A 14,177-nucleotide genomic window follows, 5' to 3' on the forward strand; every position below is an offset into this window, starting at 1 on the left:
TGAAATTTTTCCTTCTGCGGAGAGCGTATATTTTTTCATTGAGCACGACCACCGTTACAGACGAAACAGCGTATTATCACACCGGTCTCGTCCGTTGTTGCGCCGCCGCTCCCGGCTTCCAGCGCGTTTGACGAATGGCCGTGCGTCGCGGCAATAAATCTTGCTGAGGCCGGAGACTCTCTCAGTCTCTACTTCCAGCTCATCTGAGCTCTCCCAACACCCCCCACCCCACCCTCCCTCTCCCACCTTCTACGCGGTCATTGGCCCACACCTTCCCGTTGCCTGCTGAAGTGGCCTGATTGATTGTGGCAGGTTATCAGGCAGCCCGGCTGCAGGAACTCACAGATGCAAGGCAGGGAATTAAGCGGGGCTCAAGCACTGCACAGGCACGACTCTTCCTCGCCCCTTAATCAAACGACTGCCGCTCAAGAAGCGCAGTCCGCGCCGAATGCTTGTCGCGCGAGTTCCACTCTTGTTCCGGGCCTTACAGCCGGCGGCTCCCGGGGTCGTGTTGGCGTGAAGAACAAGAGAGGTTGAGACGAGGTGGCCAGAGGCACGAGGTGTGTTGGCGACGGCTATGTTAGAGACACTGCCGGGGTTCGAATCTGGGGGGTTACGACCGCTTGCGATTCAATCGGCTTCTCAGGTGTGATGAGTCGATGGCCCCGTGGTTTCACTTTGTTGTTAAGGCCTCAGTTGCCTAGCTCAGATGGAATGGTGGGTTCGTTTGAGCGCCGGTCCACGTTGCGCCGGTCGCGATGAGGGTCGGCCACAACGGTCGGGGCGTGAGGGTTCGTCGGTCGGTTAGCGAGTCGCTCGAAGGGGTTGCGTGCCGTGCGCTCGCCGTTTGCCCGCAGGTGAGCTACGAGGTGACGGTGGTGACCGGGGACTCTCCAGGGGCCGGCACGGACACGGGGCTGCACGTCACGCTGTTCGGAGCCAACGGGGCGACGCCAGAGGTGACCCTCGCCAAGGGGGAGGACCGGTGAGTGACGGCGACGCGGCAACGGAGTTACATCGTCACCTGCGCTAGGCCTGAGCCGGAGTTCGACGTCTCGTGCACAACGAGGACATCTCTCTGTGCGATGTGCTGTATGTTGAACTTCTTTTTGCACCGTACGTAGCCGACCGTGATAATCGCCGCCACCATCGTCACCACCACCACCACCACCACCGTTGTCACCACCACCACAGCCACCGTCACCACCACCACCATCGTCACCACCACCATCGTCACCACCACCACCACTGCCACCATCGTCACCACCACCACTGCCACCGCCACCACCACCACCGTCGTCACCACAGCCAGTGTCACCATCACCACCGCCACCGCCACCACCACCACCACCGCCACCATCATCACCACCACCGCCACCGCCACCACCACCACCGCCACCGCCACCATCGTCACCACCACCACCACAGCCACCGCCACCATCGTCACCACCACCACCACCACCACCGCACATTGACGGCGTGGTGCGTAAACCCCACGCAGGTTCGAGAGGGGACACAAGGACGTGTTTGCGATGGAGATGGATGACGTGGGGCGGCTGGAGAAGATGCGTGTTCGCAGCGACGGGAAGGGCAGCCGCCCAGACTGGTTCCTGGAAAAGGTCATCATCAGCGTCAGCCATGAGCTATCCACTGCTGCATAGCTTTTCTGCGCATAGCTGCTTCTTTACCACTCGTGTGTACATATATATATTTTTGTTACGAAAATCATTGGGAACAGAATAATGGAATAATTATAGGCCAAACAGGCACATGAGTAAGCCGGGTTTAGGAAAGTTTTTATAACTATCGACGGCAAGGACACACACGGACAATCATATTCCACGTGTTCTTCCCGTGGTCGCGTGGATTTTTCTCTGGGTCCTTCGGTTTGTCCCCCCACATTTAGAATCAACTTCGGTTTCGTGTCTTTGGCTGCTATACCTTTTTACACGTTACGCCACAGAGGCATTTCAAAAGCTACCGGCTTTCCCAGCCAGTCACGTTTTATTTCGGCCGCTAATTGTTTTTACAGTCTGCGTTCACGTCGCCGGATTTGTGTTATATATATATATGCGTCGTCGCCATTGTTGTTATTTTCAGATTCTGCTGAGGAACGTGAAAACGTTCGAGGTGACGGCGTTCAAGCTGAGCGGTTGGATCTCAAAGTCTAAGGGGGACAAGAAGCTGGTGTGGGAGCTGCCAGCCGTGGCCGGGGCGGGCAACGACCCGCCGTCTAAGACCACGTACACCATCGCTGTGAAGACGAGCAAAGTCAGGGGTACGACAGAGCGGGACAATTAGTTGGGGGGGGTGGTGGGGGGCTCGACCTCAGCGATTCGGCCCCCCGCAAATAATGAGTGGGCTGCGACTTGTGATTCTCCCTCTCCCGCCCTGCTGTTATCTTGGGGGGATAGTTTTTGTATTGTTAATTCAGCCGTTGATGCTGCAGTGGCTCCATAGCAACGGATGTAGGCCCCATCGGCTTGCATGCGAATTCCATGGAGGGGGTGACAGAAAAGTCTGGGGCCTGACACATGATTCGTGGTGCAATGTTCAGTTCGAAGGATATTAAGTTCAAGATGGCTTTTAAAATGTTTTAGGTTTACACGGACTGTAATTTTAGCAGTTGATTGAAATCATCTTGAAAAATTCATACAAATCAGGATAAAAAAAATTATAATCCAGAGGATAAATCCAGGCCCATAATTATCAGACCTGGCTCCCTGTGACAGAGATCACGATGCTGGGAAAGAACCTTTCCAGTGGCAATCAAATGAAATGCCACGATAAAATGTTTCTCCATGCGGGGATTGAAGCCTCGTGACCTTGATGATCCACACGTGTTACACTTCGCGGACCGTGCAGAGAAGCAGTACGCACGTATTGCACGTTTAACTTCTTTCGTACTGTACGTAGCCAACCGTGCGAATCGGCGGTGCGTATTACCAAGGTCGCTCACTCATTGCTTCCTACGTCAGGCCACGGGGCTTTCCATCGCCTCCTTGTAGACTGCCGTCGTGCTATTTTTTTTTGCCAAACCTAGGCAATTCGTTGCCGAGTGAGCGTAACCCCTTAAGTGGCGGATTATATCAAAACCGCTACCATCCCCCCCAAACCCCACCTTGACAGAAGCCCACACCAACCGGCTTGCTGAAGTATGGTCACAAAGCCCCCCATGACCAATGATGGCATGGGGAGTCTTCATTCATTGGTGGGTTGAGAATGGTTGTAATTTGACAAAAAAGGAGACCCATTTAAGCCAGCTGGGGTGATGCCGCACGAGACCAGTGCGTGCGTGTGTATTGATTTGTACGAGTGACACGACCGGAGGATGCAACAACAACAACAACAATAATAGTAATGCCCTTTTGCCCGGACATAGATGTCGCCTTACGTCTGGGCAAAATGTTCATTTTTCAGGGGTCAATTGTGCAGGTGACCCTCTGCCGTGTGTTCCGTTTGTTACAAATTGCATTACCAGGTGCTGCCACCGAAGAGCGGGTTGACCTCTAGCTCACACGGAGCTCGCGTAGCGGTGAATAGCCCGACCGTGGCTTGGTGCTTGACTCGCTCGGGCCAAAATCGCGGGACGCATCTCACGTAAACAGTCGGGGGGGGGGAGGTCAACAACGCGTGCACACACACGTTAAGATTGAATGACAAAAACGCACCGAGGGATTGTAGGGTTCGGTTGTTTGTTACAAAGCAGCGTGTTTATTGTTGGGGAAAAATCGGCTCGCTCGGCCCGGGGGCATCGTGGCTCGAAACGACGGATCGCGGTCGAGGCTAACGGCGGAGTGGCGGCCGAAAGAAGGGAACGCGTCTGAGAGCACGTCCCCACCGCGGAGATGGAGTGATTAAATCAACCCGTGCGCAGGCGTTAGGTGGATTGTTGCATTTCCAGACGGTGAGCGGTGGCGATGGTTCACGGACGACTTCATCCAGAAGTGGATAAATCGCGGCTAATCATAATTAAACGTACGAACTGATAACACATGATTACATTTTAGATTTCAGTCTAATAACATGAGCGGTGACGCAGTAGTTCATAACCCACTGTCCTGTGACCTGAGTTCGATTGCTGGCCACGGCTAACATCAGTGTCAAGTGGTATCTGAACCAGCCCTGGATGCCCCCCGTTTACCAACCCACGTTGGCTTTACGAGCGTCTCTACTTTGTGCCTTTCTTTCGACGAAATTTCTCTCCACCTCGAATCCAGCACGGAACATCTGAACCAGACTTCTCAGCGATATAAACACTGCTCGTCCTTTGAACAGTTTTTTCATTATTCGCAGCTTTCCCAGCAGCACGCCGCTGCTGCTGCCATTGCCGTGCTGCTGCCGTACGCACGTTGAACTTCTTTCGCACCGTACGTAGCCAACCGTGCTAATCGTGGGTGCGGGTGAAGGACATCAAACTAAACACAGGAATTAATTCTAAAGAAATGAGTTTTCAGTCTAGATTTTAAAAGTGCATAGCTCCCAGTGGCTTCCGAATATCGCAAGGAAGAGCGTTGGTTCCAGACGGCCGCGGAAGCCGCATCTGAAAGCGCCGCGCGACCACCGTCTTTGTCCGACGGACAGCCAAAAGCCGTCGCCGCCGCCGCCGTGAAGACGATGACAGGAGTTCCGCGCGACGGATTCACGCTCGTCGACGAGGTCAGCGACGCGGTCGCGGTTCGTATTTGTGACAAGCGCTTTGTGCGTCGCCGCACAGGCGCGGGCACGGACGCCAACGTGTTCGTGGCGCTGCACGGGGACGCGGGCGACTCGGGGCCCCTCGCCCTGAGCTCGTCGCTCAGCGGGGGGAACAAGTTCGAGAGCGGCCGCACGGACGAGTTCCGCTTCGCCGACCACAAGAGCCTCGGCCGCCTGTCCAGGTTGCGCGTGTGGCACGACAACAAGGGTGAGGCCTGGCGCGGCGCTGCTGCTGCCGTGTGTGTGTCTGTGTGTGTGTGTGTCTGTGTGTGGGGAGCGGTGGTGTAGCGGCTAGCGCGCTTGCGCTACGAACCTGGCGACCCGCGTTCGATTCCCGCTCACGGCCAACACCAGTGACGATTATCTGAACCGGTCCTGGGCTTCCCCTAGGTCGACTCGGCCTGAAATGAGTACCTGGTGCGGTGTGTAAACATCGCCACTGGGGAGACAAAGGCGGTCGGGCGTGGTGCTGGCCACCCACCCCCTCGTGTACCGTTCCGGCCTTCATAGGTGCTCGCTAACAGCACTTGCCCCTACAGTCTGTTAAGGCTATACGGGGGATCTTTGTTTTTTTTGTGTGTCTGTGTGTGTGTGCAGGAGCCGTAGCACAGTGGTTGGTGTTCTGCGATGCGAACCCAGCGGGTGACCCGAGTTTGATTCTCGCTCGCGGCCAACACCAGTGACGATTACTTGAATCGGTCCTGAGCCTTCCCTAGGTCGACTCAGCCTCAAATGAGTACCTGGTGCGGTGTGTAAACATCAGCACTAGGCTTTATAGCCTTTACTATTTCTAACACCTGTTTTATTGCCATAAAGGTTAAAGCCTATTCTTCTTTTGTCATCATCTTGTTTTCTTGCTACTGTTTTTATTGTTTTTGTACTTTCCCCCCGATTTTCTTCCAGCTGTGCAACCTGCACCTCCCGATTAGCACGGTTGGCTACGTACGGTGCGAAAGAAGTTCAACAAACACACACATACACACGTCACCTCGCGACGACCAGGTCACGTGCCCTTTATGAATGCTGGAGAATGGTCCGCTGAATGGAGATATCACAGAACTACAGCTGAGATTCCTTCAAGTGACCTTTTTAAATCACACACTCGGGGACACACTTGCCACATGCCCTGCCGCAGACATATGCTTGGCAGTCAATCTGATAATTTTTTTCCCAAATGTTGAAACTTTGTCTAAAGAAAAAAACCACGCATTTAATACGATAGTTTGTGTGACAATCGACTCACTCCGCTTACAAACCCGCATTGATCGTGGGCGGCTGAAACCCGGAATTTAACCGAGGGTGTCAGCGGTTCCAGCGCAGTGTCGCCTACCCCTGAGTCTCCGCGGTGCTCGCTTTAATTGAAAGTAGCTCACGAAAGGTCTAGAGCGATGGCGAATCTAATTACCACCGGCAAAGCAGATCTGAATGTGGTAATTTCATTGAGGGTTTCTACGTAAAGTACCGCGAGTTGTAATCAGGTGGAAAGACGACGAGGGTAATGAGTTCCGCAGTCGAGCAGGTGAAGTGGTTCGTGCAGCGCCTCGGCAAGGGATCAAGTCGCTGTTCCAGTACTCATGGCTACTCGCTAAAGTACTTGCTCCCGTAGTCTAGAGGCTTACACGGGGTTTGTGTGTGAGTGTGTCTGTGTGTGTGTCTGCTACGAACCCGGCGACTAGCGTTCAATTCTCGCTCACGGCCAACACCAGTGACGATTACCTGAATCAGTCCCTGGGCCTCCCCTAGGTTGACTCAGCCTCAAATGAGTACTTGGTGCGGTGTGAAAACTTCGCCCACTGGGGAGACAAAGGCGGCCAAGTGCGACGTTGGTCACCCACCCCCTCGTGTGCCGTGCCGACCATCGTTCATAGGTGCTCACGTACAGCACTTGCCCCAAAAGTCTGTTAAGGCTATACGGGGGATCTTTCTCCTGAGTGTCCTAAGAGATGCAATCGCTGCGCCGCGATGCCATCAATCCAGCAATGTGGCATCTGAAGTCGGTCTGGGCTTCTGCCCACGTCAATCCAGCGTGGCACGGCAGGGCAGACATCGCGACTAAGCGAACAAACGCAGCCGCAGGAGGTTTTTTTGTTGTTGTTGTTCTTCACCTGCCACACCGCTCCCTCGCGTGCCGCCCCGGCGTCCATCGGGCGCTCGCCAACAGACAGCGCTCCACCCGGGGCAGCGTGCGTCTCTCGCCGCGCGTGTCCGGGCTCGCGTTTGGTGCGCGTCCGTCCGTCTGTCTGCCTGTGTTAATGAAACACCCCCATGCAGCGCCCATTCTCACAGTCGCGGCGCGTCTCGCCGACAGGCCTGGGCGCCGGCTGGCACCTGGCGGAGATCGAGGTGAGGGACGAGGTGGCCGGGCAGACGTTCGCCTTTCCCTGCAACCGCTGGCTGGCGGACGACGAGGACGATAAGAAGACCGAGCGGGAGCTGACGTGCGCCGGCTCGCACAGCCGCGCGTAGCCCACCCCCCCCCCCCAACACGGCGAGACATCGCGCGCCTCCCTTCCTCTCTCTCTCGCTCTCTCCGCCGCACGCGCTCGTTCTCCCACTGAATTTCAACGAGGGCTAAATGTAAATTAAGAAAAGCGGGGGGTGCGAGGGGCTGCGGTGGAGGGTGCGGTGGAGGGTGTTGCGTGGCATATACGTTACGTGGGTGGAAACAACAACCCCCCCCCCAAAAAAAACCCGACGGGAATTTGAGATGAGCGAAAGCAGCGGGCGCTCACTCCCCGGCGGCGCCCCCCCTCCCTCACCCCGCTCCCTGCCGTGGCCGCGGGATTTCGTGAAGGTCGCTGGTGAAGTCGCGACCGCCCCAGACGCGTTATTACTCCGGAGCTGCGTGCGGGGCGTGCCGCTCTGAGCGTAACTGCTTTTGCCCGGCTCACGATTTTTTTTTTGTCGCTCTCCGGACGCGGTCGCCCCTCGTGAGCGCTGCCCCGGGACTGCCGGCGTCGGGGATGTAGTTTGTAGTCGCCGCCGTAGACGAGCGGACGGGAACAGGTTGAAGCTATCAATCCGATCGATCAAGTGGATGGCATACCTTGTCAACCCCTTATCAGTGCCCTACCTTATTACAGACCAGTTCAGACCTTATTGGTCACCCCGTGCCTGTTATAAATCTCAACGTTCATCCTACAAAGTCCCATCACAAGGGAGAAACACAAACAAATATATCATTTTTTGCCTGTATTGATACGGCTGTACGCTGTATGGACCTAAACACTGTACAAGAATACAGGTAAACCGTATGGGTTGATAGGTATGGGACGGATTTCATTTTTGAAGTGGGTGAGAACCCTCTGAGACCAAATACCAAATGTTTAAAGGAAAATTTGGCATATACGTAGTAATACAAGAAAGCGAAATTGACACTGAAAAAACAAATATGGTGACAACAATCAAAATAAATCTATGCAAACGGAAATAAGCGAAAATATGAAAAAGAAAACAACGCTTTTAGTATTCGTGTGAGTAAATATTACCATGAAATGCAATGCCGACTGGACGACTCCAACATAAATACAACGTACAGGATAAAGGCGCAAGAGTTAAAGATCACCAAGATTTTTTTTTTTTTACAAATCACTAAAAATGGTGAAATTATACTGAACAATAATTCACCTGATGGCGTTGAGGCGTTTAGAATTGAATGCCTCCCGGACAGACGACCGTGAATGTCCGCTCGGCACTTTACTGGCAGCTTTCTGCGTGACCGTCAACTGTTCAGGAATTAACGGCCATAACCTGGCCAAGAACTGAAACTCAACAATTATCTCCGACTGCACAGATTCCATTTCAAACTGATGGATGTGTACGTTTTCCCTGTGGCTGCGTATCGGGGAGATATGTTCGTGGTAACGGGTGTGCGAAGAGTTCTAAGTGTGGAAGTTTTGATAAAATGTACTCTTTTTCTACAGATTGTCGGTTCAAAGAGGCCAATTTTCCTGTACATTTGTGTGGAATGATTGAGCTATTTTGTTTAATGCAGGATCTCTTCTGTCAACACAGGATCATTATCAACCAAACTGTAACCATCATAATCAATATTTATTATTAATTATTTTAAAATACTGAATGTGCTCAGATTTTAATAAAAAATGGTTTAAGTTCTCTCAAGAAGGCTGTAGATGTTGTTACATTTTTTGTAAACATAAATTGATTGTGCTTGAATTCTGTTAACAGTGACTCCATTTTTAAATATCAATGAACATTGTTAACATTGTAAACAGCTTGTAAATTCCAAAAAGGGGAAATATATATACATCTTACATGGGAGTTTGCCTCTGTGTCATCTTTTGTTTAAAGCCACACACAGGAAGTCGGAACCACTTGCCAAACTGGAAGTGGCACATTGCATTGCATTCTGGGAGTTCCATTCACCCTCCCCAGCTCTGTCCAAAGCATCAGCACAGGTGGCTGTTGATGCTTGTGGATTAATCCTTGCCTAACTTTAAACATTTCGAATACCAAGTCCTTTGTGTAACAACAGCAATTTCTAAATGAAATTTCAATTTTGAAAATAAAAATGTACTGAACACAAGATGAAAAGTTTTGAGAAGTGTAAATTCACCAAATTATCAGTTTATCGATCATGATCAAATCATGAGGCCTTATCACTCTGCTCCTGGAGGAAGACCTTCCCGCAATCCGTCTCGCTGCTGTGCAGAGGCAGATATCTCGCTCCGTCTCCACATCGACCGTATTCCCAGGTGTGTTCCACATATTAGGCTTAATTTGAACGCCCGTATATATATATATATTTTAATCAAGGTGTTGTTGAAACTTCTACAAATAGAGCAAACACAATATGTAATATATGGAAACAACACCAGTCGGTAAGTAGAGTGTTACTGTGTGGGAAGTGAGTTGATTTGTGGTGTGAGACTTCATATTTATGAACTCGGGAGAGAAAAAAAGTGGCAACTGTTGTACAGTATTACGTGTCATCGTCGGTATTTTTGGCTGTGCTTTTAATACACAGGCACATTTTACAGTAAACACTCTCTCGGTTGCTATGCATCTCAACATTACACGTCTTGGCACAGCAGTGCATGGAGGAGAGAATTGGCGAAGGCTCTCGAAAGACACTCGACGTTGACCTGAACGTGACTTTCTAAATGAATCACGGAAGGTTCCTCTTGAACTGCATCCGAGAAAATTGCACCGTTAGGAAACATTTGACTCGCGTTTGGTAGGATGCGAGTTCAACCCCCGATCCGGGGTTGAAACTCGGCTCAATCAACCCTCGGTGGTCGTGAAAACGAGTATCAATCCTCACCCCGGCCTTTTTTGCCGTGCTTGTTGCTGACTTGTAGCCCCTACTCCCCCTACCCCACACCCCCACCCTCCCTGTCTCTCCTCCCTGGCTCCTCCCCCCTCTCTTACCTATATAGCCTCTTGTCACAGCAGCCCTTTTGCCCACGTCAGCAATTGTTTCTTGCTGTGGTTGTCCTACCTGTTGACGGACGCTTGTGTTGCGCCCGAAACGACGTGATTTAATTTATTTTATTTTATACCTACGTGACTTTACCGAAAGAACCAAAGGGTATGGATCCCTGCAGTCACGGAAACTTCAAATCGAGATTGACGACGTGGCAAGTCAACGGTGGCTGTCCCCCAGTCGGATCGTTCTCCACCACAGGAGAAGAGCCGAGCATCTCAAAGTTCCTCTCGCCAGAAACAACAGAGATTTCGTCGAATTTGCTCGATTGCCTACGGCCAGTGCTACATTGTGTACGTTGGACTTGTGCGCCGAACGTAGACAATCGTGCGAATCGGAGGTTTATACCCTTTCTGATAATAAAGCAGGCGTTAAGATGTTCAAATAGATACCATTTGCCAAGCATCAAGTCTGCATTAACCACACGTACGTGTGGCAAAACATGCAAACAAGCATGCTCTGATAATTATATACGCATTCATAATAGAGGTGTTTAGGGTTAGAGCGCGTAAATATATAAATGTGTCGTTAAACCCGCCACCACCCGACACAGCCAACTAGTAAGGGTTGTCACGTAAACAGAACGTGGCCAATTCGTCACTAGTACAGCACACCGGTGTGTTGGAGAGCCCAGCCACAACATTTACAATCTGAGTACGACGTTTCACAACTAGCTTCATCAGGCGGTCGAACCCAAAAAAAAACTTCTTATGGATGATACTGCTCGCGAAAGCCTACGTCTTCAACTGAATAAACGTATTGTCTTTGAAACTGATTGTCCTGCAACAGATGCAGCCTTTTTTTAAATCCTTTATATTAAGTTCGCTTGCTTGCTTGCGCGCTTACGACCGTGCAAATCTTTCGGTCGTTTTTTAACCCACTTCCCGTGATCCAATCGAGCTGACATTTTGCACACAGACTCGTTGTGCGTGACAATTTATTTTCGTGAAAAATGTTTTCCAAAATTTTACACTGTTTAGGGAATTTTTTTTAAAATATTTAATTACCAATTGCTTAATGCTGGCAGACAATCATCTGACCCATAGGTGGCAGCCATCTCAAGCCAGAGGACGAGAGAACTCTAGCCGCCCGTTTCAAAGACCAATGTGGGCTGGGTTGTGGCCCATTGAACACGCATATAAAGGGTTTATAGTGAAAACTTTGTTTTTACGGGTAAATTTTTTACATGGCCTTGTCTCACCAGTGTTATAGCAGAGAACGAACAATGGCAAAAAAAGGGTCCCATGGTTATATTGATGAGATACATCCCTCGCGAAAGAGACTCTCAATCTCAATGGCTCGCCAACCTGGTTAAAACCAGGGACCACTTGCATGCCATTTCACCATTCCTGCACGGGAGTGAATGCAGAAAGAAAGAAAATAAAATGCAATCGGATCACGCCACGTGCGGCAATATGCGTAATTTGATTTTTCCATTCATTCGGCGAAGGAGGTTGCAGCATTTGATTTTAAATGTAAATAAATTTCCGCGGGAGGTTACGAACGGTGTGATGATGCATCGTGGTGCCACGCTGAGTGAGCTCGGGGCACCCCACATACCTTGGGGGGGAGAGGGGTAAGGGGTGGGAACCACGCCGAAGAGCGGCTACTGAGCAACACCCAACACGGAGAACATGTGCGGGGCATGTTTTTAATTGGGCGAAAGCAGGGACCCTGAGCATGCTGTGTTGCTAAGAAACGCAATTTGTCATAAATGGGGGGCGGGGGGGGGGTTATCGTTACCCGCGCCTGCGTGTGTCGCAATGGGTCGCCGTGTCTGGGTGTTAATGCGGAATGGTCGGTGTCTCGAGGCAATCTGGAAAGCAGCCGATTTCATTACAGAGCCAGAATGGCCCTCCCACCCCTCGCCCCCACCCCCTCGCCCCTACCCCCACGCCCCCACCCCCTCGCCCCCACCCACCCCTCGCCCCCACCCACCCCTCGCCCCCACCCCTGCCCCCACCCCCAGCCACACCCCTAGCCCCACCTCCTCCCCCACACCCACCCCACCCCCTCCTTGCTCAAGTGAGCAGTGAAGCACCGCTTGGTCCACCCCTCCCCCCGCCTCCCTCCCCCCGCTGGTGACCCTGAGCCTGTGGTGGAAATTCGACGTTTCCATTCCGCGGGAGGGCACATGCCGCTTGAAGCGGCTCACAAATCGTGAATTGTTTTAGCGACCCGAGGTGTGATGGGCTGAGCACAAGAGGCAATGCGATTTGGAGGAACGCGGATTCTGAGAATTGTCATTATGATGTATTTACATTTGTAAAGGTCGATGACTGCATGAACAAAAAATGTAAATTATTTTTTATTCCAGCTCTGTTGATTTGACCGTCGTGCGACACGTGATTGTGTTATAGGGCAAGCGGGAAAGCTACGCTGCCGAGTGTGGATTCGATGTCACAGAGAATTACTTCTGAATCTCAGAAGTAGTTCTCTGATATCCACATTTTATGACTGTTCTCCAACACAGGGATTGGTACACGCACCACTCTCTGAGAGTTAAAATGGATTATTCGTCTCATTAAATGATAGCCGCAGCAAAATCGCGTTGCGGGGATACATTTGATGACCTACATTTTTGTCCTTACGTCATTAAATTAGTGGCTCAATAGTAATCGTCTCATTGAAAGATACAAAAAAAGGCTTTACCCTTTCTGGAATAAATATAGGTGTTGAGATATTCAAACACCAAGCAGACACCAAATTACGATATAATATACAGCAGAAATGGTTAAACCTTTATTTAATCGTTCAATATCTTGATACTGGTGAAAGGGTCCTGTAGCTTTAACTGCTCAGCCCAAGCTATGGATGCGTTGGTGTTTGCGTTGCCCTTGTACTGCTCGCTTTTTTGCGGCCTTTTGTCTAGCACTGGTCTCTGGTGCAGGCCGATCAGTATCCAGGACAGTGTATCATCAAATCATATATCTATTTTTAGTTATTTCGGTAAAGTCACGTAGGAAATTTTGATTTCATTTTTTACCTACGTGACTTTACCGAAAGAACTAAGAATATGAATCCTTGCAGTCACGAAAGCTTCAAATCTAGAAATCATATTTCTTTGCGATTTTACCGCTGGTATATGGTTGCGCAGACATTGATACATTTTGATTGGTGTCTACTTGGCGTTTGAACATCTTACCACTTGCATTTACACCAGGAAGGGCATGAAGACATTTCAGAATTCAATAACTTGATACTCGCGAAAGTGTCCCATGGAAATCACCCTGTTGTCGGACTTTTCCCTGCCACGTGAATGTAGGTTTCTCACCATAATCATGGGATCTCCAGCAGACACGAGAGTTGCCCTATTGCTTGATTGAACAGGGATGATGCACTGTGACCATAAACATTATCATTCTGTTTTTACATTTTAATTCAAAATATCTTGTATTCATAGACGAAGAGTATATATATGGTGCGTGAATTTCTGGAGTGGAAATACAGTTTAGTGTATATATGGCAGATACGTGAATTGGCTGTCTCTGCCAGTGGAGGGTGCTATTGAATAATCCTTGTAGACATCTCTCCTGCCTTGCCCTGAACATTACACACTGCAGTGAAGATTTCACTACACTGTCGGTAGAGGGATATCGGGTTCTTAAAGATGCGGCCCAACACACAAACATCTCTAATCTTGAAGATAAATACGTAAAGTATGCGTCGCCATCTTCACAAGGCATTTATTGTTTTAGATTTGAAGCTTTTGTGACTGCAAGGATTCATACTCTTTGTTTTTTTCAGTAAAGTCACGTAGGTAAATCAATTAATAAAATAAAATAAGTTGTTTTCATTTATTTTATTTTATTAATTGTTTTACCTACGTGACTTTACCGAAAAAACCTAAGAATATAGCAAGTTAATCCTTGCAGCTGTCTCTGTGGCGCAATTGGTTAGCGCGTTCGGCTGTTAACTGGAAGGTTGGTGGTTCAAGCCCACACAGGGACGAGCTTTTGGAGAGTTTTTTGCTGGCTAGATACGATTCGATTTTACGACAGCGAATGTCATTAATTCCTTCAACACCGAACAG

General features: G+C 50.3%; 1 protein-coding gene and 1 non-coding gene across 2 annotated transcripts in view; both read left to right on the forward strand.

Moving 5' to 3' along the window:
• The window catches only part of LOC144935616 (lipoxygenase homology domain-containing protein 1-like), a 92,871-nt gene extending 85,040 nt beyond the window's left edge, over positions 1–7,831 (forward strand). The window contains exons 37-41 of the mRNA XM_078862439.1: positions 858–985; positions 1,502–1,619; positions 2,101–2,278; positions 4,718–4,906; positions 7,007–7,831. Coding sequence (XP_078718565.1) covers positions 858–985; positions 1,502–1,619; positions 2,101–2,278; positions 4,718–4,906; positions 7,007–7,164 — 771 coding nt within the window. The 3' untranslated portion in view covers positions 7,165–7,831. The remainder of the gene's footprint in view (positions 1–857; positions 986–1,501; positions 1,620–2,100; positions 2,279–4,717; positions 4,907–7,006) is intronic.
• A 6,190-nt stretch (positions 7,832–14,021) lies between these two features.
• Positions 14,022–14,095, forward strand: TRNAN-GUU (transfer RNA asparagine (anticodon GUU)). The gene has a single exon. It is a non-coding gene; the product is annotated as a tRNA-Asn (tRNA).
• Positions 14,096–14,177: the final 82 nt, after the last annotated feature.

The sequence above is a fragment of the Lampetra fluviatilis genome, chromosome 13, assembly GCF_964198595.1.
Source record: "Lampetra fluviatilis chromosome 13, kcLamFluv1.1, whole genome shotgun sequence".
Lineage (NCBI taxonomy): Eukaryota > Metazoa > Chordata > Hyperoartia > Petromyzontiformes > Petromyzontidae > Lampetra > Lampetra fluviatilis.